This window comes from Phoenix dactylifera, unplaced genomic scaffold (genome assembly GCF_009389715.1).
Source record: "Phoenix dactylifera cultivar Barhee BC4 unplaced genomic scaffold, palm_55x_up_171113_PBpolish2nd_filt_p 000186F, whole genome shotgun sequence".
NCBI classification, from domain to species: Eukaryota; Viridiplantae; Streptophyta; class Magnoliopsida; order Arecales; family Arecaceae; genus Phoenix; species Phoenix dactylifera.
The window spans coordinates 270,268-297,500 of NW_024067714.1; the positions used below are offsets into that span (position 1 = coordinate 270,268).

A 27,233-nucleotide genomic window follows, 5' to 3' on the forward strand; every position below is an offset into this window, starting at 1 on the left:
AACCTAGCATGATGCATCTGATCATTAAATCATTAAACATGAAATTGATGTCACATGAATATCTCCTCCAAACCACAGGTGTTGGATTCGATGAAATAGATTAATCTATGTAAAATATTTTCTGTAAGATAAACGATTCACATAAATTGAATAAATCGTAAGATCAATTGATAAATTTTTCATCATGCAACAATCTTATAATACAAACTCAAGTCAATAAAAACGAAACGAATATTCCTCTATGGCTTCATCAAACTCCTAAACCGAGGTTTAGCTGCGCATGGCTTCCTGACGACCTCCCGTCTTCATTGGAAAATCCTCTACTTCCCTTCCACGTTCGCCCGCTCCCAGCGTCTCTTCAAAACTCCTCTTTTCTTCTCTGTTTCCCGTGGGACTTCCCGAAGAACTAATGGATGGGATCTCCTCCGAAAGGATTCCCTCCTCTGTTCACCGTGGGACTTTTATAGGCTGCAGTCTCTACTTCTTCCCTTTTTCCGAGTGGAGGATAAGGATGAGGCTCGATCTGATGCTGGATTGGAACTGGGAACAACTGGATTCGGCTGGCAGCTTGGATGAACTTGGACGTTGGGAGAAATCCGGAAGTTGCTGATGTTGGTTCAACACGGTGGAGATGAAGATGTTGAGAGTTGGTTCCAAAGCAGGGGATAAGCTTGTAATCCAAGATGCAGGGGATTTGATGCGGTCGTGGGATGAAGATAGATCACGAACGCGATCCGGAGGGAGGCTGGGACGGGCTCTGGATTTGGTTTGGGAGAAGGATACAACTGTTCTGGGATAAGGATGGGAAGACTCGGCCTCTGTTCCGCTGGAAGGATGATCCGGAATGATTCGGAAGAGGCTGGATAGAAGGTAACCCGTGAAGCTCGGGATGCTGTCATGGATCCTGGATGGTCATCACGAACGGGATCAAGCTTGGGACTCGGTTAGCAGTGGATAAGGATGGATCATGCTGAGATGCACAGAGGAAGCGTGGGAATCCGGCTGGCCGCGGGATAGAGATGAAGATGATGGATGCTGTTTTGAGAGGATAACTCTGTTCTGCCCGTGGATGATGGAGTTAATCCGGAGTAGAGAATCGTGGGAGGTGATTTCAGAATCTGGGAGGAACAAAGCCAATCCGGACTGATTATGAGGTTGAGGTGTGAAGATTTGCTGGGAGCGAATGGAAGAAGAGGATGGCACGGATGCAATGTACGGGATGAAATCTTGAAACAGGGGATTCTGTGAAGGCTTGATCTCCGCCGCAGATGATGGGAAATGGTTGGGAAGAAGTGATGAACCGTGAGCTGGATGCAGTGGGAGAGAGGAAGATGAGAATGGATCACGGAAAGATTGGAAAGTGCTGGGAAGATGAGGATGAACGCGGAGACATGGAAGCTAGAATGTTGCCCACGGTTGAGAAGGGATGAGGATGAATTGCGATCTTGAAACAGGGATTCTGTTTGTGGACGTTGTTGAGAGCTTATCCGTGGAGGGGATCTAGCGGGGGAAGCTGGGAAATTCGGAGAAGGAATGTCGTGGAAGGTTAGGAAGATGCTGGGAAGATCCGTGGGTGATGAAGGCTATCACGAATGGAAGGAAATCTGGGACAAATCCGGATCGGTGAGCTTGTTCTTTAGATGCGGAATGGCTCTGCTTTTTGGGATAAGGTTGTGTGAGACTTGTTGGATTCGCTGGGAAGCATCCCGTGGACACGGCTCTATTCCGTGAGCTGGGATTCTTATGTTTTAATCTAGATTTGGTTCTGGATGACTGTCATGGAACAGGGGAGAGATGCGGGGCGGACGCGTGAAATTTGGGACTTGGTTCCGAAGGGGATGAGGAAACGAATTTATGAGCTAGGAGGAAGGCTGCGGACGTGCTGGATTACGGTTGCGGGAGAGTGACGTGGACACGGGTTCAGCTGCAAACGCGACCTACACACATTAGTTCAGACAAAATAATTAAACCAAGCTCGAATTAGCTAATAATTTATTAAAATGCAATGATGAAGGAAAACATATTTTCTCATGTTTAAATATAAAATATGTGCATTAAAATGATGATAAGTGCTATATAAAAAAAAGTTAATTTATGCATTATTTAGCACTTATCAGTTAGGGGACCCATGGCTGGCCTATAGGGGCCGATGGGGATAGGCGGCAGCGCCCAAACCCATCAAAAATAGGACTTCCAACCCTTTAAACCATGAAACGAAAGTATCCCAATAGTCGAAACTTTGGCCATGGCCGTAAGCCACTGCGGAAGATCAAGTGAAAACCTCAGGGATGAGAGCCGATGCAGAACCTATCGAAAACCAAATAAAATAGCGCCGGTTTCCGAAAATTGGAGAAAATGGAGTGTTTTCCTTCTCAGTCAAAATTTGGCGATCAGTGGCCAGAATCGAGGCTCCAAAGGCTCTGAAAGAAAGAGGAGAGGAGTAGTTGCAAGGTGAGAGGGTCCTTACCTATTTTCTGGTGAGGATTGACTATGGCAATGGTACAAAGGTGATTAGCGCTTGAAAAGAAAACTCAAGGAAAATACTTGCACTGAGCTCCGATCGAGGCTAGTTCTCTGGTGGGGTGAGAGAGGAGTCCGAGAGGGCTTCTAAATAGGCTTGGGTGCGACCAGCATCTAAGCTAGCGTCGGATTCTGTTTGATGATTTTGGAGAGGAAGAAAACTCTGATCAGGAGTCTCTTCCTTGCTCGCACGTGCCGTGACACATGCCAATTTTTTTCTCTTGTTTTGGGCCAAGATGATTGGGTCGGTTAAGTGGATCGGGTCTAGTTTGTTGAATTTTATATTCTCTCCCCCTAAAAAAAATAAAAAAATATTCGACTACAAATTTTTTTTTCCTTGCACTTTCAAAAAGTTAAAGATACATTATTCTAATCTCATTGTCAAGTTTCTAATAATCTATTTATCAATACAACTTTATCATTAGTTCTTATCATAAGAATGAGGTCCAATACCTCGAGACTTGATTTTTTTTTTTGTAGATGATCTAAATCAAACTTCTCTCTTATAAACAGAAGTCAACATCTTAATTCTAAATGAGAATATTAAGTTTCTTTGTCAAAATATCAACTGCTCTTCATTAACCGATCTATCACAATATTAGATCATAAACAACTCCAATTTATCCCTAGTAGGATATTCTTCAAGGTCTATAGTTAAACTTAAATTCTTTCAATCATATAGAGGGTTGATATTAATTGAAGAAGTACTAGATTTAGATTTAAGAAGAAAGAGATTTACACCAAAATATTCTAGATCCAAGATCGAGAATCAATGGTCTACTAATTCTAGTCTTAAGATGCTAAGAATTTCCTTAGCATGGCATAAAATTGGAGAATCTAAGATGGTACAACGACATACAAAAAATAAAATGTTGTCCTTTCTTTTATCAGGAAAATCTTACTATACAAAGAACCATATCAAGTCTTTTGTTATTAAAACTTATCGAATCAAAGAGATAATACTTGTGACTAACTTAGAAAATAATTCAGACCACTACATTTTTGCTGCGCGCTTTGATTCAAACCACCAAAATTCATTGGATTCACTAATAACTTTTGATCAAAATACTACTTTGTATTATAGACTAAAAAGATCTAAAATTTTAATTTTCAGGTAAAGCCCCAAAGAAACTTTTGATTCTCATCCCTTAATTTACCTCAAGCACATCCGTCTAGATTAACCCTCGAGTCAATTGATACATTCAAAACCATCATAGGCTAGTTGCTATAATTCAAACATGAATTAAATCTTAATTCACTTGTCAATTCAACTAGATGATTTCAAGTCAAACTCCTATAAGTAAAAACAACTAAAAGAATTTTCTTAATGCTCCACCAAGTTAGAGGGCCTTAAATCAATAGATATGAGTAAAATCGACTCAATCATCTCTCCTAGAGTTTCCTTCATCGAGATCTTTAGCATTTATCAAAAAGATTTTATGATAATCATGTAAGCCTCTAATATTCAAATTCTTCATGCAAAACTAGATTTTATCAGCAACCTCAACAACATTAGCCAAAGATTTCTAGATCGACTTACAAACCAGAATCTTGAATATACAAACCACGTAGTCTCCGATAGACATAAGTAAGATATATTATTTGGATAATGATGATAATTAAAATTATTAATGATTCCACCAAGATGAATACTTTACAATCTCAAAATAAAATTAATTTTTAAATAAGAAAATAGAACTATTTGCAATATCCCCAAGCATATTTTTCTACTACATGCTAGTTGTAAGGGCCCGATTCATTGACCGCCTGCACACAGTTGGGTCTGGCCCATTCGCAGTTGTGGCCTGTCCCTCTCCATAGGCTATAAAAGCCCCCTCCTCCCTCATGGTTTCTCTTTCCCCTTTGTGGAGTGATTGATTAAAACCCCATTTGATTTTGATGAGCTCAAAGCATTTGAGTATATCTTTTGATTACTAATGAATTCAATTGAGTGTTTCAGTGAAAATCCTGTCTAAGTGTCCCAAGACTTGGTTCATAATTTTTGGATAAGTTAAGGAGTCTGTTTGAACCAATGTCTGAGACTCGAGTCGACTCCCGAGTATCACGAGTCGACTCCAAGCGTATCAAGTTCACTGGCACGAGCTCGAGTCGACTCCTGATCAGTACGAGTCGACTCCGACTGAGAACAGACAGAAGAACAGAAGGGATCAACTCAGAACCTGTCAACGAGTCGACTCCTGAAGTGCGTGAGTCGACTCCAATGTTCACCGAGTCGACTCCAAGGAAGTAAGAGTCGACTCCAAGCAGTCACAGGCAGAAAAGTCAGAGAGCAGTTTTCGGGTCTGAGATTCGAGTCGACTCCAGTGGAACGCGAGTCGACTCCGATGGATGGCAGGTCGACTCCAGAAAAAGCAAGAGTCGACTCTCAGCGGTACACAAAGAAAAAGTCAGAGAGCATTTTATGGACTCTGAGATTCGAGTCGACTCCCGCAATACGCGAGTCGACTCCAAGACACCGCGACCCCAAGACAGACAGAAAACCAAGTTACTGCCTCTGAGATTCGAGTCGACTCCCAGACAGCTCGAGTCGACTCCAAGACAGCTTCACGTCAAAAGGCAGAAGACCAACTTTCGGAAACTGAGAGCCGAGTCGACTCCAAGGAAGTTCGAGTCGACTCCAAGACTGGACGAGCCAAAAGACAGAGGATCGGGAGTTCGAGCTCTGAGATTCGAGTCGACTCCCAGGACAGTCGAGTCGACTCGAGTGGACAAAATTCAAAATTGGATCCACGGACTTCAGTGGATGAGCCGACTCCAAAATTGCCAAGTCAGCTCCAGAAGTTGGCGAGTCGACTCCAGGTCAAGACGAGTCGACTCCCAGTCGTGAAGGCAACTTTAATTCAAATTTGGAACAGTTGCCGAGTCGACTCCGGAAAAGCTTGAGTCGACTCCCGCTACAGCCGAGTCGACTCCTGATCGCGCGAGTCGACTCCAACCCACCAACGGTCATATTGTCAGGCTGCGCAGAGTGTGCAGAACGGGCAGAAAAAGCAGTCTAACGGCTAGTTTCCGTGGGGGTTGGCTTAAATAGCCACAGAGGACTGTAGCAAGGCAGAGAACAGCCATTCCACTCCAACTAATCAAATATTCAAGCTCTGCAAGGTGCTCATCAACGAAAAAGAGGAAGATCTGCAATTACTGCTACCAACAACATCTTCCCAGCAATTAAAGCTTCCTCCTCCTGCATTCAAGTCGACCACTCTTTCAAGAGGAGACCAGAAGTTTAAGAAGCCATTCCCCATCTCCGATCTAAAAGCGTTTGAGGCTTCTTAACTTCATTTATTGTTCATATTGTTTACATTTGCTTTTTGAGAAGCTTATTTTCTGTTTTCTCTCTACAACTTGTATTTACTTGGTTCAATCGGGGGATTGAATCAAGGGGATTAAGGTTTGTTGGTGAGCCAAGTTAAAAACCAACGTGTGTAAGGGTTTGATTGTGAGCCCGGGAAAACAATCGGGGTTGGTTCTAGTCGGTGAGCCTGGAAAAACCGACCGAGTTCGTTGTGAGCTCGTAAAACAACAAGTTTGGTTGTGAGCTTGGAAAACAACCGACTGTAATCTAAGGGGGGTTATAGTGAATTCCCAAGTGAGACTTGGGGAGTGGACGTAGGAGCAAGGGTTAGCTCCGAACCACTATAAATCTCGATGTTTGTGTTGGATTGTCTCTTCTTCTACCCTTCATATCTCTCACTGCACTTAGCTTAAATTAAATAACTTGCAATAGTTTTTAATTAATCATCCATAAAGTTTTAAATATCTAAATTAATTTAAAAACCCAATTCACCCCCCCCTCTTGGGTTGTCTATCTGGGCAACAAGTGGTATCAGAGCCTAAAACTCTTCCACCTAAGAGTTAAAAGATCAAAATGACAACCCCATTTGGATCTTCCCACATTGAGGGTCAGTCCACCCAAAGACCCCCTTTCTTTAATGGATCCGACTACTCATACTGGAAGGCTAGGATGAGAATATTCATCCAAGCCCAAGACTATGAGATGTGGACCATTGTAGTAAATGGCCCATACATCCCATCCATATATGTAGAGGGTGTCAAGGTACCCAAACTAGAAAAGGATTGGGATGAACATGACATGAGGAAGGCACAACTTAATTCTAAAGCTATGAATGTACTTTATTGTGCCTTAGATAGAAATGAATTTAATAGGGTCTCTACTTGCAACTCTGCAAAAGAGATCTGGGATAGACTTGAAGTGACCCATGAGGGCACAAATCAAGTTAAAGAATCCAAAATTAATATATTGGTTCATAAATATGAACTATTTAAAATGGATTCTAATGAAACAATTACATGCATGTTCACTAGGTTTACTGATATTGTCAATGGCCTAAAAAGCCTTGGCAAGAACTATACTAACAGTGAGCTTGTCAGGAAAATCCTTCGGTGTCTACCAAGGTCTTGGGAAGCTAAAGTGACGGCAATCCAAGAAGCCAAGGACTTGAACAAATTACCACTCGAGGAGCTCCTTGGATCCTTGATGACGCACGAGCTAACCATGAAACAACACAATGAGGAAGAGTCCTCTCATAAGAAAAAGGTATTAGCACTAAAATCTACTTCATCTAACAAGGACTTATCTTGCAGCAGTAGCAGTGAAAAAGAAGAAGATGAGGAAGATGATGGTGAGGCACTTCTTGTGCGCAAGTTCAAGAAATTTATCAACCACAAGAAGGCGTATCATCAAAGGAGAGGCCCCTCAAATTCCTACCGCAAGGACAAAGGTAAGGAAAGGGAAAATGAGGGGATTGGGTGTCACGAGTGCAAGAAGCCGGGTCACATAAGAGCAGAGTGCCCCTTACTGAAGAAGGGGAGTAAGTACAAGAAGAAGAAGGCTCTTGTCACTACACTATCCGACTCCGACTCATCATCCTCCTCATCAGATGATGAACAAGAAGAGAAGGCCAATTTCTGCTTCATGGCCAACGAAAACGAGGTAACTTCCGATACGCATCTTGATTTTTCTTTTGATGAACTTTATGATGCATTTAATGAATTAATGGTAGAATATAAGGCCATAAATCTTAAGAATAAAGAACTAAAAATAGCTAATCAATCATACCTACATAAATACGATAAATTAGTTAAGGATAAGGATTTAATCATCAAAGAAAATATAGAACTTAAGACAAGCCACCAACTTTTAACTCAAAAGACTCGTACCTTAACTAAAGATAATGAAAAACTAACTAAGGAACTTTCAGAACTTAAAAATCATAAACAAATCTTAAATAAGGATCTCACAAAAGAACTTAATGACCTAAAAGCAGAAAATCAAACTCTAACTAAAGAACTTAACAAATACAAACCCTTAGTTGAAAAATTTACATATAGTTCTGAAAAATTAAACATGATACTTAATAGTCAACGAGCCGTATTTAATAAAGCGGGTTTAGGGTATAAACCAAGAAATAAACAAAAACTTCTTAGTAACTTCTTTGTTAAAGCTGGGGAAACTAAAACTAAGAAAATAACTTGCTTTTGCTGTGGTACTATAGGTCATAAAGCAAATGTGTGTAATTTTAGGAAAAATAAAATAAAAAGGAAAATTAAAAGGGTATGGGTTCCAAAAGGAACCAACTTGACTAACCATGAAGGACCCAAGAAAACTTGGGTACCTAAGATGACATGATTTGTTTGTGTAGGAGTATCTTGCAGCCAAGGTCAACAAAAACTGCTGGTATTTGGATAGTGGCTGCTCAAGGCACATGACGGGTGATAAAGATTAATTTTTCACCCTTGAAGCTAAGAAGGGAGGTGCTGTGACTTTTGGAGACAACAACCAAGGTCACATCATTGGTATTGGTAAAGTTCAAATCACCCCTTCTACTTTTATTGATAATGTTAGATATGTTGATGGTCTTAAGCATAACTTGTTAAGCATTAGTCAATTATGTGATAAAGGATATGATGTTATGTTTAAACCATCACTATGCATTATAACAAATCCTAATGATAATAGTTTAGTTTTTAAAGGGATTAGACGTGGAAATGTATATGTTGTAGACCTAGAAGATCTTGCAAAACATAACCAATGTTTAGTTGTTAATGAAACTAAAGATAATGATGCTAGTTGGTTATGGCACCGTAAGTTAGGTCATGCAAGCATGGACACAATAACTAAACTTGTTAAAAGAGATTCCGTGATAGGTTTGCCAAAATTAAAATTTGAAAAGAACAAAATTTGTGAAGCATGTCAATTTGGCAAACAATCTAGGAACTCATTTAAATCCATAAAATGTGTCTCTACCTCTAGGCCTCTAGAATTATTACACATGGACCTATTTGGTCCAACTAGAACAACAAGCCTAGGTGGAAATAAATATGGTCTAGTTATAGTAGATGATTACTCTAGGTACACATGGGTCATGTTCCTAGTGCATAAGGATCAAGCATTTTCTATGTTTAAGAAGTTCCATAAGGAAGTAACAAATGCTAGAGAGTCTTCAGTCATAGCCATTAGAAGTGACCATGGTACCGAATTCGAAAATCAGTCATTTAATGAATTTTGTAGTAAGAAGGGGATAACCCATAATTTCTCAGCACCTAGGACACCACAACAAAATGGAGTGGTGGAAAGGAAGAATAGAACACTAGAGGAAATGGCTAGAACTATGTTATGTGAAAGTAACCTCCCTAAGTACTTTTGGGGAGAAGCCATTAATACCTCTTGTCACATACTAAATAGAGTTCTATTGAGACCCATTATAAAGAAAACACCTTATGAACTGTGGAAAAACAGAAAACCAAAGGTTAATTATTTTCATGTTTTTGGATGTAGGTGTTTTGTGCATAATAATGGGAAAGATAATCTAGGGAAATTTGACCCTAAATCTGATGAAGGAATATTCTTAGGTTATTCTACAACTAGTAAAGCCTATAGAGTCTTTAATAAAAGAGCCTTAGTTATAGAAGAATCTATACATGTTGTTTTTGATGACTCTAGTGACATCTCGTCTAGTAAGAAGGTTAATTTTGATGATGATGTTGAAATACTTGAAGAAAAGATAGATGAGATGGGATTACAAGATGATAATCAAAAGTTGATTGAAGGAGAATCATCAAGCCAAGAGGCTATTATGGATCACGGGCTAACTAAAGCTTGGAGGTATGCTCATGGGCATCCTAAGGAACTAATTCTAGATGATCCATCTCAACCCGTTAGGACTAGAGCATCCCTTAGGAATTTGAATAACCATCTAGCTTTTGTTTCACACTTTGAGCCCAAACATATAGAAGAAGCCGAAAATGATGTAAATTGGATAAATGCAATACAAGAAGAACTAAACCAATTTACTAAAAACAAAGTGTGGAATCTAGTAGAGAGACCTTCTGAATATCCAATTATTGGTACTAAATGGATTTATAAAAATAAACTTGATGAAAATGGAATTGTTATAAGGAATAAGGCTAGACTAGTAGCAAAGGGGTATAATCAAGAAGAAGGTATAGATTTTGATGAAACCTTTGCTCCCGTAGCTAGACTTGAGGCGATTAGACTACTATTAGCATATGCATGCTTTAAGGACTTCAAACTATTTCAAATGGATGTAAAAAGTGCATGTTTAAATGGGTATATTAATGAGGAGGTATATGTAGAACAACCTCCTGGTTTTGAAAATCATCAATACCCTAATCATGTATATAAACTGAACAAAGCACTTTATGGCTTAAAACAAGCACCTAGAGCATGGTATGAGAGGCTTAGCAAATTTCTATTAGAACATGAATTCTCTAGGGGAAATGTAGACACAACATTATTTCTGAAAAAGCAAAATAAAGATATGTTATTAGTACAGATTTATGTTGATGATATCATTTTCGGTGCTACTAACAATCGCCTCTGCGAAGAGTTTGCTGATTTGATGCAGAGTGAGTTTGAGATGAGCATGATGGGAGAGCTGAACTACTTCCTCGGGCTACAAATCAAACAGTCAGAAGGAGGCATCTTCATCAATCAAGCCAAATATATCAAGGAGATGCTCAAGAAGTTTGATATGGAGGGAAACAAATCAATCAGCACCCCCATGAGCTCATCATGCAAGTTAGACCAAGATGAATCAGGTAAATCTGTAGATCAAAAACTTTATAGAGGTATGATAGGATCTTTACTGTATCTTACTGCAAGTAGACCTGATATTATGTTTAGTGTGTGCATGTGTGCTAGATATCAGGCTAATCCTAAAGAATCACACCTAGCTGCAGTTAAGAGAATTTTTAAATACTTAATAGGAACTAAGAACATAGGGCTATGGTACTCTAAAGAATCTAGCCTAAACTTAATAAGATACACAGATTCAGACTTCGCTGGATGTAAGCTTGATAGAAAAAGTACCAGCGGGTCGTGTCAATTTCTAGGAGAAAATCTTATCTCATGGTTTAGCAAGAAACAAAACTCGGTTGCATTGTTTACTGCTGAAGCTGAATATGTTGCAGCCGGGAGTTGTTGTGCTCAAATCTTATGGATTAAACAACAATTAGAAGATTATGGCATTAAACAAGATAAAATTCCCATTAATTGTGATAATACAAGTGCCATAAATCTAACTAAAAATCCAATTCAACATTCAAGAACTAAACACATTGAGATAAGACATCACTTCATAAGAGATCATGTATTGAATGGTGATGTGACACTCCAATTTATTTGTACTGATAATCAATTAGCAGATATTTTTACAAAACCCCTAAGTGAAGAGAGGTTTAGTGTACTTAGGAGGGGATTAGGAGTGATTGATCCATCCTAGTGGTAGTTTCCACTAGATTCATTGATTTTGATGATTACAATGTGGTTAAAATAGAGTTCCTTTTCAATGATCATCAAATCAGATCTTAATTAGGTGATTTTCCCTCATTTGGCACGATTATAGCATGATTTTTAGGTGCGTGCCAAGGTTAGAGACGACTCGAGTAAGTTTCAGAGCCGGCTCCTAAGGGGGAGTCGACTCGCGCATTGGCAGGAGTCGACTCGCAAAGATGGCAGCAGAGGGGGAGTCGACTCGCATACTGTCGGGAGTCGACTCGAGGTCCACAGGCGCATAAGGAGAGTCGACTCGCGCATATTCTGGAGTCGACTCGAGGACGAGTCGACTCGTGACTCAGGGGAGTCGACTCGCAGTCGGGATCCGACTTTTTAACCTAGATTTGTCGTTTCGAAAACACTTTTCTTTCAAGCCGCCACTGTTCAAAAAGCCCTAGAGCCGACTCCTAGGTCGTCCCCGATCGTCTCTAACCCTTTTTCGGTCGATTTTTCACCGGTTCTTAGGGTTTTCATCCGTTCCTAGGTCGTCTCCGGTCCGTCCCAAGCTTCCTCCGTCGACCTTTCACCGTCTTTAGGTTTTCATCCCGTCTAGGTCAAAATGCCGCGTAAGACCGTGGTTAGGAAGAGGTCCTGTCCCGAGGCCGGTCCCGAGCGGCGCTCCAAGGCGCGGCACGATCCCGCGAGGCAACCACCTCCGGCTCGTTCCCCGCCTAGGGCGGTTCCCGCGAGGCCATTGGCCGGGAAGGTCGTCTCCACCGGGAGGTATGTCGATTTCGACTTCCTCTCACGAGAAGGGTTCACCATAGGTGATAGGCTTAGAGCCCAGGGCCTAGAATACTTCCTCACCTTGGACCTCCCCACATATCCAGGCCTTGTTAGAGAGTTCTATGGTACCGTCCATCGGAGAGATGGAGGTATCGAGGGCACAGCAGCCGGTGTCCCTTTGCGTGTCACGGAGGATCTTATTGCCCACATCCTCCACCTTCCATTAGTAGGGGTGGCTCCCACACACCCTGAGGATAGGGTTGAGGCCCTTACGGCCGTTCTAGGGCATCCACCCCAGTCACCTATAGACGAGGTATCCGCGAGCTCACTACTGATTGAGGTGCGGATCCTCTTGAGTATTTTGTCTAGGTCCATCTTCCCTAAGACAGGGAGATTTGATTTTGTGAATGAGAGAGACCTAGCTCTTATGTTTTACATTCTTCAGGACACCCCAATCAACTTCCCTAAGCTCATCTATAGGTATATGTGTGAGCCCCTAGATAGACCTAGGCTCACCCTCCCATACGGCATGATTTTCACCCTTCTTTTTAGGGAGTACGAGATTCCCATTCCAGAGGGGGAACCCTCTCGTGCGTTGCGATGGACTGATCGCACGCGTGCGGGGACCCTACACAGGATGGGGTTTCGGAAGAGAGAAGGGGTATGGGTTAGGAAGTCTACCCTCACCACTCAGACCACCAGACCTTCTCCCAGTCCTGAGCCCGATTCCGACTATCCAGACCATCCAGACCTTCCATCCACTCCTCCTGCTCCTACCACCTCCGCCGGACCTTCCTCCTCGGCTCCACCATCTATGGAGGTCCGGATTGATCCTGAGCAGCTCCGGGAGCTGCGACAGGAGATAGTCAGAGATGTGAGGGATGAGCTGCTTCGGGAGCTCCGAGGCTCGGTGCCTGCTCCCACTCCTGCACCCGTATCTTCTCAGTTGGTCCCTTCCTTGACAGCCGTGACTGACATGACGGCTCATGTACGGGAAGAGATCTACAATGTCCGGAGTTTGGTCCAGGCCCAGTTCCACAGCATGAGTGAGGTCACGAGCACCACTCGACAGATGCGAGAGGACATAGGTCGTGACATGCACACCACCACCGAGGGGGCCGAGCGCTTGTCGAATGTACTCATCGACAAGCTGGATGCGCTTCAGACGTCGGTGACTGGGCTTCAGACGTCGGTGACTGAGCTCTCCACTACACATAGCAGAGCCACTACGTCTATTATCACGCAGCCTGGCCATGTTACAGATGCAGTCACCCTTCTCATGGAGCAGAGCCGATTGAGAGAAGGAGCACCATCCTCGAGAGGAGGAGCCACATCCTCCAGAGGAGGAGATGCATCCTCGAGAGGGGGAGCCTCATCCTCGAGGAGGCCATAGATGTTTTTTTTTGTGTTTTGTCTTGTTTTACTTTACTTATTGTATGCTCAAATGTACTTACATTCATATCAATACAATGAGTAGACATCTTATCTTCAATTATGTGCCATTTGATGATTGGTTGTGCTATTGATTGTGTGTGATTACCTCCTTTTTGATATGATGACAAAAAGGGGGAGAAATATGTATAAAATATGTAAAATGGGAGAAATATGGATAAAATATGTAAAAGAAATCAATAAAAAGATAAACTCTTAAAAACACACACAAATTTGTTCTAAGTGGATTCGGTACCTCGAGGCTCATTATCTCTCTTTTGGGGCTCCTAATGGAGTAATCTCCAGAATCTATTCAAGGGATATTCGGAGATTAGCTGAATCCTACTCAAGAACAAATTGACAGATTTTCCCTCTAAAAACCAAAATTTTAGCTCAAATACTTCAAAGCATTAAAAGGAAATTCAGAGAATCAAAACATAGTAGAATGCATATGTTGAGGGGGAGAATCTGAATTTTAATCAAGCTAAATCATTAATGACATATAAGCCAAACAATTGACTGCATAATATGAAGGCTTATATAATTCCAAATGAAAGGGGGAGCTTTAACTCCAAAATTTATTGTTTCACTCCTTTCAAACTTGGATAAATTAAATTATCAGACATTTGAATTCATTTATGGATTTTACTTCATTGTTTATTGAGCAATTCATTTTACATATACTCAATGTTTTGTCATCATCAAAAAGGGGGAGATTGTGGAGTGATTGATTAAAACCCCATTTGATTTTGATGAGCTCAAAGCATTTGAGTATATCTTTTGATTACTAATGAATTCAATTGAGTGTTTCAGTGAAAATCCTGTCTAAGTGTCCCAAGACTTGGTTCATAATTTTTGGATAAGTTAAGGAGTCTGTTTGAACCAATGTCTGAGACTCGAGTCGACTCCCGAGTATCACGAGTCGACTCCAAGCGTATCAAGTTCACTGGCACGAGCTCGAGTCGACTCCTGATCAGTACGAGTCGACTCCGACTGAGAACAGACAGAAGAACAGAAGGGATCAACTCAGAACCTGTCAACGAGTCGACTCCTGAAGTGCGTGAGTCGACTCCAATGTTCACCGAGTCGACTCCAAGGAAGTAAGAGTCGACTCCAAGCAGTCACAGGCAGAAAAGTCAGAGAGCAGTTTTCGGGTCTGAGATTCGAGTCGACTCCAGTGGAACGCGAGTCGACTCCGATGGATGGCAGGTCGACTCCAGAAAAAGCAAGAGTCGACTCTCAGCGGTACACAAAGAAAAAGTCAGAGAGCATTTTATGGACTCTGAGATTCGAGTCGACTCCCGCAATACGCGAGTCGACTCCAAGACACCGCGACCCCAAAACAGACAGAAAACCAAGTTACTGCCTCTGAGATTCGAGTCGACTCCCAGACAGCTCGAGTCGACTCCAAGACAGCTTCACGTCAAAAGGCAGAAGACCAACTTTCGGAAACTGAGAGCCGAGTCGACTCCAAGGAAGTTCGAGTCGACTCCAAGACTGGACGAGCCAAAAGACAGAGGATCGGGAGTTCGAGCTCTGAGATTCGAGTCGACTCCCAGGACAGTCGAGTCGACTCGAGTGGACAAAATTCAAAATTGGATCCACGGACTTCAGTGGATGAGCCGACTCCAAAATTGCCAAGTCAGCTCCAGAAGTCGGCGAGTCGACTCCAGGTCAAGACGAGTCGACTCCCAGTCGTGAAGGCAACTTTAATTCAAATTTGGAACAGTTGCCGAGTCGACTCCGGAAAAGCTTGAGTCGACTCCCGCTACAGCCGAGTCGACTCCTGATCGCGCGAGTCGACTCCAACCCACCAACGGTCATATTGTCAGGCTGCGCAGAGTGTGCAGAACGGGCAGAAAAAGCAGTCTAACGGCTAGTTTCCGTGGGGGTTGGCTTAAATAGCCACAGAGGACTGTAGCAAGGCAGAGAACAGCCATTCCACTCCAACTAATCAAACATTCAAGCTCTGCAAGGTGCTCATCAACGAAAAAGAGGAAGATCTGCAATTACTGCTACCAACAACATCTTCCCAGCAATTAAAGCTTCCTCCTCCTGCATTCAAGTCGACCACTCTTTCAAGAGGAGACCAGAAGTTTAAGAAGCCATTCCCCATCTCCGATCTAAAAGCGTTTGAGGCTTCTTAACTTCATTTATTGTTCATATTGTTTACATTTGCTTTTTGAGAAGCTTATTTTCTGTTTTCTCTCTACAACTTGTATTTACTTGGTTCAATCGGGGGATTGAATCAAGGGGATTAAGGTTTGTTGGTGAGCCAAGTTAAAAACCAGCGTGTGTAAGGGTTTGATTGTGAGCCCGGAAAAACAATCGGGGTTGGTTCTAGTCGGTGAGCCTGGAAAAATCGACCGAGTTCGTTGTGAGCTCGTAAAACAACAAGTTTGGTTGTGAGCTTGGAAAACAACCGACTGTAATCCAAGGGGGGTTATAGTGAATTCCCAAGTGAGACTTGGGGAGTGGACGTAGGAGCAAGGGTTAGCTCCGAACCACTATAAATCTCGGTGTTTGTGTTGGATTGTCTCTTCTTCTACCCTTCATATCTCTCACTGCACTTAGCTTAAATTAAATAACTTGCAATAGTTTTTAATTAATCATCCATAAAGTTTTAAATATCTAAATTAATTTAAAAACCCAATTCACCCCCCCCCCCTCTTGGGTTGTCTATCTGGGCAACACCCTTCTTCCTTTAGGTTAGGGTTTCTTGAACCCACGTCGGTGTCGCTGGAGAAGGTGCTCGCAGCTCCCCCGGAGCCAAATAAGCCTTCCGACCACCTCATTTTCTCTTTCTCTGCATCCCCTCCTCCCGATCCAAGCGGGAGGATATATCAAGTAAGAGAAAAAAAGGAAGAAAGAAAGAAAGAAAGAAAGATGAAGAAGAAAAAGAGGCAGACGGGAAGAGGGGACTCACCATGAGTGTGCGGCCGCGAGAAAGAAAAAATAACTTATAATTAAATTATAAGTTTCTTTTATTTTTATTTCAATTTCCTGTTTTTGGTTAAATTGTTTCCTTTTGTTTCTAAGTTTTACATCATTTGCTATAATTTTAATTCCACAGTTCTACTACTTTTTCTTATTTCATTTTGTTCTATCTTGTGTTATAAGTTTTATTTTCATTCTAAATTATTTTCTTTAATCCTGATTCTATATTTGATTGTATATTTTCTGGTTATCTTTTCTCTCACTATTCATAAATCATTTCAATTAAAAACTGATAATGTTAATGAATAATTTATTGCCTTACTGTTTTTATCATTATATTGTTAAGTGTGGATTGCACCTGCTTATTTCCTAGTATTCCTAAAAACAAAATAAAAGAACAGCAAAAAGCAAAAGATATCTGGCGACCACATTGCAAACACTCACTTGAGAGTCTAGAGAAGGCCAGCCTTCCGGAAGTTGTCATTCTTTCTATTTGCCTGCAGGGAGTGTTCAACTAAACTTCAAACAGCATCATCTTCTCTTGAGAATCAGAAAGGCCACCTGTTCAAAAGAAGATACTAGATTTTACTCAATGGAGAAACGAATCATGATTCTGACACAAAGATTTTAGCATTCTAATCGTTTCAAATCTTTTAACCTTTGGCAGCAATTCTAATAGATGATTAGGCTTGAGAATTTGGGCAAATTATTTTATTTGCATATGCGCTAAGAACTTGTGATAATTGTTATTTAAAAAGAAAATGATGCAGATAATGACTTGAATCTACCGTCGATAGCAATGGTGGAGATACCTACACTTCACCATGTTTAGTTACAGGATAACTGCAGCTTAAAGACGGGTTATCTCACGAACCTCCCAAACAAGACTGCTTTTTTGAAGGATTAAAGCGATATGGTCAGTGGGACAAAAAGTGAAATAATCAGGTTAAGTCTAACACACTAAAAAAGTTGGGATAAAGATAACACAAGGAGCTCTTTCTCTTGCGCACTTTTCTCACCTTTTCCCACTAAAACCCAAGTTTCAACCGAACTCCACTTTTTATTAACACAAGGATAAGGGAATCATGAAGCATTTCTAAGAGTCAGGGTTAGCTAACCTGGAATTTGCTATCTTACAACAGAACAAGGCCTTAGGGAATAAAATAAAAGGTAAAACCATCGTCCACAAGAGACTAACACCAAAGAATCAATAGATGACAATGCACACAGTTACTTCCACATGCACATATTAGAAAAAATGTGCGATAAAATTTGAGAAGCAACAATAAGAATAATAAAAATCAAAATGAGGGGGAAAAAAAAGAGCAATAATCTATCTTCAGCATCAGCCACTCATCATTTTCAAGAAGGGAATGTAATTGACTCTTCAAAAGGGCAAAAGGACAAAAATTCAAGAAAACAAGGCCAATAACGGAGCAAAAATAATTAGTTTTATCAAAAAAAATGCAGCAAGCTTTTGTTTCTTCTCTTCAAGAATTAAATAGTAAAGATCACAAAAACTTTACTACATCACTAACAAAAGCAATTCTTATGACCTCCTACAAGTGTGAATTGTCATAGTTAAGAGGGGTAAAATGAAAGAAAAAATAAAATATGCTCCATGGCTCCTTTAGGAATTCACTTTAGAAAGAATTACTATGGAAAGGTTCTCTGCTCATCTTTAACTGCATCAATTTACTTTGTAGGTAAAAGTTATAATATACTATAGATAGAAAACGCTAAGAAAGGTAGAAAGGAGATATGTAGCATACAAAAATTCTAAGAACTTCTAATGACTCAGAACCTCGCCCAAAAAGACTAGCTAGAAGGTGTTATTTGAGTTCCTTCACCTGGTATAGATACCCAAGATCTACCCAATACATAACTATTATGGGACTAAACACATACTTGCACATGTCGTATACTCCTATTTAGATCATGGCATCCTCGCTAAACTAAAAGTCCAAATTCAATCAAATCCAATCACTAGAACCATGATCAGCCCATGGTCAACTCCACTAAGCTCATGCTACAGAATCCCCTAGTCTATATAGGCCATGGACCGAGTCCGTTGTGATATGATTTGCAATGACCTAGGATCTCACCTAAAAAAGTTATCTAAAAGATGTTATTTGGATTTCTTGGCTCTGTATAAGTACCTAAGATTTATCCAGCGCATAGCCAATCTTAGATTAAACACAAATCCTCATGGGTCCTCATAGAACTAATGCTATGAATAGATTGTGAAACCAATGCAAATTAAAAACGTATTATCATTTGTCTATGAGTCGATAACAAATCATCAAATAGAAAGGATGAAAACAAACAAGTATATGAAATCTCAAATAGGAATTATTTCAAGCTCCAAATATCTTGTTCAAAGAAAGAGCCAAAAAATAAAACTACAACCATATTCAAACTTTTAATAAAAACCACAAATTTTAGTTATGTCAGACATGGTATCTGTTTTTAAAAAAGTCAAGGATCTACAAATAGAAGAACATAGCCCAAAAGTCAATGCGATGAGTTAATAATCCATCCACGCCACATTAATGTGGCCAGCATGCCCTGTAAAATGAAGAAAAAGTGAATGAGGCTAGAATTATTTGAGAGATCCATAGTTGAACTTTGGACATAAGAGAACACAAAGAAGCAAAGAATATTACCTTCTACATACCTTCTCTTACTTCAAGAATAGTGCACTAGGTATGCTTATACAAAACCATTTCACAGCAATTCATCACGAAGCTGAAATGCCTTTTTCAAATTTTTGCAACCATTTGAGAAGGTTGAACGCTTCACCAGACTGAAACCCTCTGCTAATCATTCTCTTAAAAATTGAATGACATTCTCATGTACTTCATGTTTGATGAACTCAATTCATGAGCAATTTGTATGATAATGTCATGTGATACCGCCATCCAGAAATCTTCATTGTCAATTTTTAAACCAGATGAAAAGTTCATAAAATCTTGTCTTATTTACTGAGACGAAAATTAGAGTGTTGGCCTTAACACATAGACTGTCAATAACCTTAACTGAATCTTAAGTCATGATATTGGGAAAAAGTCAGCCTACAATTCCATCTCAAATCTTGATGAAAATGCACAAAAGAATTTCAGAACTTATCATCAGGTACAAATCCTCTCTGCAGCATTTCATCATGAAGCCGAAATGCATCTTTCAAATTATCAGCAGCAACAAAGCCATTTACTAAGGTTGTATATGTAGATCTATCAGGTTGAATTCCTCTGTTGGCCATTCTCTTGAAGACCCAATCAGCTTCTTGCATCTTCCCTTGTTCACAAAAACCAGTTATGATCACATTGTATGTGATCACATCAGGAAGCACTCCTTTATCATCCATCTTGTTAAGCAAAGCAAAAGCCTCCTGCATCCTTTCTTCTTTCACAAACCCATGAATGAGAGTGTTGTATGTTATCCTATCGGGAAAGACCCTTTCTTGAATCATCTTTTGTAAAAACTCTTCAGCCTTTGATGCATCGCCCAACCGACAGTAACCTTTGATAATTGAGTTGTAAGTCACAATATTAGGCAAAATTTTTTTTTCCATCATTTCATCCCAATACCCAAAAGCTTTTCCAACTTGCCCCTTACTACAATGGTAGTCTATTAGAATGCTATATGTAATGAGATTGGGCAAAATTCCTCTATTGCACATATCATCCCACAACTCATTAGCCTTCTCCATGTCCCCTTCTTTGCATAAACCATCAATCAAAGTATTGTAAGTAACAATGTCTGGTTTCAAATTCTTCTCCAGCATCATATCAAACAAATTCAAAGCTTTCTCTATGCACCCATTTTTACAGGATCCATGTATGAGAGTTGTAAAAGTGCAAAAATCAGGGGCAACCCCTCTTTCTGTCATTTCACTGAACAGCTCATCCGCCTCCGGTAGCCTCTGCTCCTTACACATCCCATTCAAAATTGTATTGTAAGTGACCACATCTGGCATGCAACCATGATCTACCATCTCATCACGCATCTTAAGAGCCTCAGAGATCAAACTAATCTTGCAAAAACCACCAATAAGCATAGTATAAATCACATTATCCGGAACCAAGCCAGCTGCCTTCATCTCTTTAAAATACTCTAGCGCCCTATTCATATACCCTTTCTTAGCAAACAAGCCTATCATAGAGCTAAAGCTAACCATATCAGGAGCAAGACCACGATGCAACATTTCATTATAAATCCTTGCTGCTTCCTTCACATTCCCTTCTTTACAAAGCCTACCAAGAAAAATGTTAGAAGTAGAGGCATTCGGCACCAATCCACCGGCCATCATTTCTCCAAGCAACTCCTGCGCTCTCTTGTACTTCCCATTCTTACAGAACCCATTCAGAACAGCATTATAAGTCCTAACATCAGGCTTTAATCCCTTTCCAACCATTGAATTCAGCAACTCCAAGGCTTCTTCCAGATGCCCATTGCGACAACATGCATCCACCAAAGTATTGTAGGTCACAATATCTGCAAAAAGTCCTTTTTTCTCCATTTCTGACAAGAACAAGGCGGCATCTTCAAACCTTCCATCCTTGCACAAGGCATTCACCATGATATTCAAAGTGTAGACATTCAATTCAGTCCCCATTCCCACGACCTCTTTATAGATCTCCAACGCCATGTCGACCCAACCCACCCGAACCAAGCCAGCGAGCAGGCTATTGCACGCATTGACCGAGACGGATTGCCTCCTTGCCTTCAAGACCCGGAACGCCTCAGAGGCCTCCCTTAGCTTCCTCGCCTGCACGTAGGTGCGGATTAAGAGGTCGAACACAGATGGATTCGATCCGAAACGGCCGTAGGTGGAGAGCAAAGCACCTACGATATCCGACCTCGAGGTGCCCCTCCGCCGGACCATCCGGAGGATCAGGGACTGGGCGTCGGAGGTCCTCTGGTTCCGGATACAAATATGGATCATCGCGCTGAGGGATTCCGACGAAAGCTTGAGATCGGATCTCTGGGCCAAGAGACCGACGAATCTCTGGCCTAATGCCGGACTTCTTCGGCTGCATTCGGAGAGGACGTCGAGGACGACCGAAGGGGGGAGGTTGGAAGGGGAGTGGAGGAGAGGATTGGGGATTCCACGCTCGAGGTCGGAGAGGATCTCGTCTGGGTTCTCTGAGCTAAGGTTAGGGTTTTGGAAGAGGGTTGGGATTTTGGGAGGGCTAGGGTTCAGGCGGGAGGGAGAGGAGCGGGGGCGGGGAGAATACCTGGTGGCGTTCCGTAAACGCGACGCCATTTGAAGAGAAATCCGACGCTCTCTGGTTCGTGCTCAGCAATAATTCAGCAACCACTAATGGGCCAGGTTAGTGGGCTGGGCCGAGGTGACCGCGTTTTCTTGAAAGCTATGTATGGTCTAGGCTGTTAGGGGAAAAGGGGAACGAGCCCAAGCTAGTTTACTACTATGGTATGCTGGTAACAATTTTTTTCCTATTTTCTGTCGTGGAGCAACGTCATGCACTGTAAAGCTTTGGGTGTTTGCACCAAATAAACTCCGGATGCTGCCTTCATGGAGTTTTGAGGAAAAAGGTGCTTGTGGAGTATTCTAGCCTGTTAACTACAGTCTTCTTATATTTAAAAATTTAGTTTTTCATAATTTTTGTATAAAAAATTGTTTTGAATTGAAGATACCTACTATATTTTCTTTTTTCAAAAAAAGATAGAGATGGAAAATAATATGCATGTTCATGATTTACCTGAGTTTTCACCTCCACTTTGTAGTGGATAGTTTAGTGCATATTAATGATTTGGGAGACAGAGATTTTAGAGGATGGATATATATAATACAAAATATTAAAGAATTGTTCTGGTAACACTATAATAACAATTAAACTAGCTTATAATAATGAGCAACCGAGACTGTATAATACACATTAGAAAAATCATTAAGAATATAGATATTTTTAGTTAACATATAATACATAAATAAATTAAAAATAAAAATATAAAATTAGCTATAAAAGAAGAAAAATAAGTCAAAAAATTAGTGAACATGAAGAAAAGATATGGAATAAAATAGCAAGTATCCATATTGAAATCTTCATATGATAGGTCTTTTGATTTTTCTCCAAAAGATAATCGGACACTAAAAAAATAGGTCTTTTGATTTTTTTAGAATTGTTATGAGCAGGCAAATTAGGGGTTATAGAGAGCCAGAGGAGGAGGAGATGGATGTGCACCTATAGTTTGGTGTGACATAGAGAGATAAAATGGCAAGTAGAATGGAGGGTTGTTGCTCATTTCAAAACCAAAGTATGTCTTACTGGCGTGCCAAACAAGCTGAGTTGAGAAATTGTACATGTGAGACCCTGTCCACTTGACCGGCCCAGTCCCAAGTTTTGGCCTCACGTGCGGTGCACGTGAGGCAACGGGATGGAGGGATCCATCCCGAAGAAGAAGGAGCCCCTGTTTTAGGGCTCCTTCTCCTTCTCCTTCTCCTTTGAGTCCACCGAGGGAGAGAGCCGCCGCACCCCAAGGAAGAAATGGGGGAGGATTCTTCTTCATGTTACCACAGAGAGAGAGAGAGAGAGAGAAGCCATGGCACGGGGGGCATTCTTCTTTCTTTGCTGCCGGAGAAGGAGAGAGGCGCCGGACGTCGGGGCGGAGGTGAGAATCCTTAGCCTTTCTCTCCTCTTCTTTCACTGCTTGGCCATGACGTGTGGTGGGTTGGAGCCGGCCGATCGCCGGATTTGGGTCCAAAACGGCTTGCTCTAGCCGTCGGCGTGTTCGCCGCCGCCAGTCGCCGGGGGTGGCCGGATTTGCTCCGCCACCTGCTGCCGCTGCCAAGGCCGGCCACCGCGGCCGCCTTGGGTTCGACCGGGAGGAAAGAAGAGCGGGCGGCGGCAGGGGGGTCATGGATCCCCTGTTTCGCCGAAGGAGAAGAAGGGAGTCGGGAGAGAAAAGAAGAAAGAAGAAAAAGAAAAGAAGGAAAAAAAAGAAAAGAGAAAAGAAGAAGAAGAAAAAGAAAAAGAAAAAGAAAAGAAAAGAAAAGAAAAGAAAAGAAAATTAATTTAATAATAATAAAGAAAGAGAATGGTTTACGGGTATGAACCCAAACTCGGGGTGCTAGGCACTCCTGCGGGGCCAGCCATGGGAGGATATTAAATTTTTAAGTCTTTATATATATTTATTGTGATGAATTTTAAAAGATGAATACGATTTTTGAATATTAGGTTCTGGAAGGGATTTGTGGAATTAATTGGATTTGTCGTGGATCGCGTTCGCAAGGTAAGTGATGTAACCTCTTTTCTAGATTTATCGGCAAACTATATATATGTTTCACGAATCGAATTATTCATGATTCCGAATTTGATGCATGGATTATATGTGTATTTTAGAATATTATATGATTATGATTGAACGTATCTGCTTCTGATTTGAATTGTGTTTAATTGCTCTGACATTGTATCTTTTGGCTTGGAACACTAAACATAATGTAAGAAAAGATTATGACTTGAAATAGATTCAGACTTGCAGTCGGGCTATGTTGAGGACCCTGCCAATGGGGGCTAATACATTGGTACCGCAAGAAGAATAGTCGGTGATATGACCCTACCACAGGGAACATGTGGTCATAGTTCCTGGCTGTTGAGTTGAATCCGATAAATTGAAAGAAATTAAGATATGAACGACATTTGGTTTTGACATTGTATGATTTTTCTTATATATAACTGAAATATGAAATAAAGAACAAACTGAACTATCGACCTGGCTATGTTGAGGACCCCGCCAATGGGGGCAGATACGTTGGCAATTGACTGTCCTGAAGGACTCACCGCAAGAAGATTAGTCGGTGTTGATGACCCTGCCACAGGGAACATGTGGTCATAGTCCAGGATCGACAAGATGAATTGAATATGTGAAAGAATCTTGAAACCGTGAAAAGAATCTTTTGAATTTAAGAAATATTTGACTTATACTTTGGAACTGCATATTTATTTATTTTCCACATATTATTGCTTGATTTATCTAGCTAGAGTGTTCATTTCTTACTGGGCTGTCTAGCTCATTATACCATCTCTTGTTATTTTACAGATTTCGAGAACTAGTCTATTGGGGATTCAAATTGGGAGAGCGACTAGAAGGATTGTGGCACAAGTTATCTTAGATTAGGGTTATTTAAGTTGATTTGTTATTATGGACATTTATTATGATTGGTGGACTTTTATTATTTTAAGAACTAGGTTTCTGCATGTTGGTAAATGATTATTCCGCTGCATATTTAGACTTGTGAGACATTATGACTTGAGTTAGTCAATGGAATAAGATTTCAATTTATTCTGTTAAATTATTTTGGAATTTCATAATTGAGGTGTTTGGTTTAGATGCCTTGCATGCTCGTGTGGAGAGTTTCCTACGGGTGTGCGGCGGTTGGCGCGACCCCCCAGCCCGCGATCTCGGGACGGGGGCGTGACAACTTTTATGGTATCAGAGCATAAGTGGATAAAATCTAAGACAAAGAATCTGACATAAGATGAGTGTAGGTGGGTAAACACTAAGGGCATTGGACGTGAATCCATGTCAATTGCATTGTAAGCTACTTTCAAGATTTTCTATTAAGCCTTGTGATAGATTATGTATGAGAAGGTTACTAGGAAATTATGATTGAATTTACATATGAGGTTTGATACATTATGGAAGATTGGGCAATCTATGAATCAAGTTATAATTAGTTAGATTTGGATCTAGATTAAGTGCAAAAGGATTGGCCATGAAATATTATCATGCATTGTGATTATTTATTATTTAAGTGAACTTGTAAACTCAAAAATTGATATGGAGGTATACTATGATTTTGCTTAATTTTGAAGATAATTTTTTTAGAGGCAAATTAAGATCCATTTATATAAAGTTGTTTAAGATTTGGGCTATGAAACCTTTTTACAGTGCTTGATTAAAATATTCTTCGAGGATTGAAAACTGTATGTGGATCATGTATGAAACTCCTGTGTAGATGGAGAATATATTTGGGATAAAATTCTAGAATTAATTTAAAATTACAATATAGATTGGGATTATGATTGGAAGTAATTTAGTAAATTATGAGAATACTGGTTGTTTAAATTATTTTAAGATGATCAACGATATTAACTCTATGATTGGAAAATATTTTCTGATGGGTTTTCTTGTTAAGGAGAATTTCGTTGTCAAAGAAAAGAATAGTATTTTTGATTTTGACTGGATATTATCATGTTATTAATAGGTTCTTCTATCTGTTGTAAAAAAGAGAGAGAGAGAGAAATCTGGCATCCCAAGTCTAGGATTAATTGTTCTTGCATTAGCTGATCTTGGATTTGGAATGTTTTAGCCTAGATCTCTTTTCTCTTAAATTTGTAGCTTATGCTTTTGACAGAATTAAGAAATAATTATCAATCTTGAAGAAATAATTTTATTGGAGATTGTAAAGTATTCATCTCTGTGGATTATTATTAATTTAAATTATCGTCTTTGGATCCAAATAATAGATCTTGTTCATGTCTATCAGAAACTATGTGATGTATATAAAACTTCAATTCAAAGTTTGGATTTAAGCCGATCTAGGGTCTTTTGTCAATATTGTTGCGGTTGCTGATAAAAATCTAGATTTGCATAAAGAATTTGTATTTTAGAGGCTTACATGGTTATGATGAAGGATTTTTGATAAATGCTAAAGATCTCGATGAAGAAAACGTTAGGAGAGATGGTTGAGTTGGTTTTACTCATTTGTATTGATTTAACGCCTTCTAATTTGGACGAGCATTGAGAGAATTCTTCTGGTTGATTTTACGTGGAGTTTGACTTAGAATCCTCTAGTTGAACTGATAAGAGAATTAAGATTCAATCAATTTTGACCCGAGGGTGAATCTAGACGGATGGCTTGAGGTAAAGTAGGGGACGAGAATCAAAGATTTCTTTTTAGGCTTTACATGGAAATTGAAATTTTGGATCTCTTTAGTTCATAATACAAAATAGTATTTTGATCAAAAATTATTAGTGAATCCAAAGAATTTTGGTAGTTTGAATCAGAGTGCGCAACGAAAGCGTAGTGGTCTGAACTATTTTTCTATGTTGGTCAGAAGTATTATTCCTTTAATTCGGCAAGTTTTAATAACAAAAGACTTGATTTGATTTTGAATTTTTGGATGTCGCTGCACTATCTTAGGTTCTCTAATTTTATGTCATGCTAAGGAAATGATTAACATCTTGAGACTAGAATTAATAGATCATCGATTTTGATTTTGGATCTGGAATATTTTGGTGTAGACCTATTTCCTCCTAAATCTGAAGCTTGTACTTCTTCAATTAATATCAACCCTCTATTTGAAAGAACTTGAGGTTGTCAAGTGACTTTGATGAATATTCCACTAGGGGTGGATTAGAGTTATTTATGACCTAATCTTGTGATAGATCGATTAATCAAGAGTAGTTGATATTTTGACAAAGAAACTTGATGTTCTTATTCAAAATTAAGACGTTGATTTTTATTTATGAGAGAGAGAAGTTTGATTTACATCATCTATAAAAGAACCAAATCTGGAGGTATTGACCTTATTCTTATGATAAGATGAAATTATATTAATAAGTAGAACTATTGGAAGACTGAGGTTAGTCTTCTAGTAGAGAAGAATGTTGTTGGTTCTATGAATAATCTGAAGGTAGCTATGTAATTTTCATCAGTGGGGTTTTCTATTGTTGACAATTCTTGGGAGAATCTTGGGCATCTTAAATTTAGTATTAACGGATTGATGGTTACATGGTTGGACTTAGATCTGGA

At 40.1% G+C, this 27,233-nt stretch overlaps 1 protein-coding gene and 1 long non-coding RNA gene across 6 annotated transcripts; one reads left to right on the forward strand and one right to left on the reverse strand.

Annotated features, from left to right (window-relative positions):
- Window positions 1–142: 142 nt before the first annotated feature.
- LOC103696444 (pentatricopeptide repeat-containing protein At5g01110) lies at window positions 143–21,723 on the reverse strand. Of its 5 annotated transcripts, none has more exons than XM_039117138.1 (3): window positions 19,117–21,723; window positions 16,895–19,018; window positions 143–1,937 (listed from the first exon to the last, which is right to left on the reverse strand). In XM_039117138.1, the coding sequence occupies exon 1, from the start codon at window positions 21,717–21,719 to the stop codon at window positions 19,569–19,571; it is 2,151 nt and encodes a 716-aa protein (XP_038973066.1). In that variant the 5' UTR covers window positions 21,720–21,723; the 3' UTR covers window positions 143–1,937; window positions 16,895–19,018; window positions 19,117–19,568. The 5 variants fall into 5 exon arrangements, with proteins under 5 accessions (XP_038973066.1, XP_038973068.1, XP_038973067.1 ...); XM_039117140.1 differs by lacking the exon at window positions 143–1,937 and having other exon boundaries at window positions 16,627–17,011; window positions 18,941–19,018; window positions 19,128–21,723; XM_039117139.1 differs by lacking the exon at window positions 143–1,937 and having other exon boundaries at window positions 16,627–17,011; window positions 18,941–19,018.
- Window positions 21,724–26,508: 4,785 nt separating this feature from the next.
- LOC120105066 lies at window positions 26,509–26,978 on the forward strand. Its single transcript, XR_005507432.1, has 2 exons — window positions 26,509–26,829; window positions 26,867–26,978. It is a non-coding gene; the product is annotated as an uncharacterized LOC120105066 (long non-coding RNA).
- The last annotated feature ends 255 nt before the right edge of the window (window positions 26,979–27,233 follow it).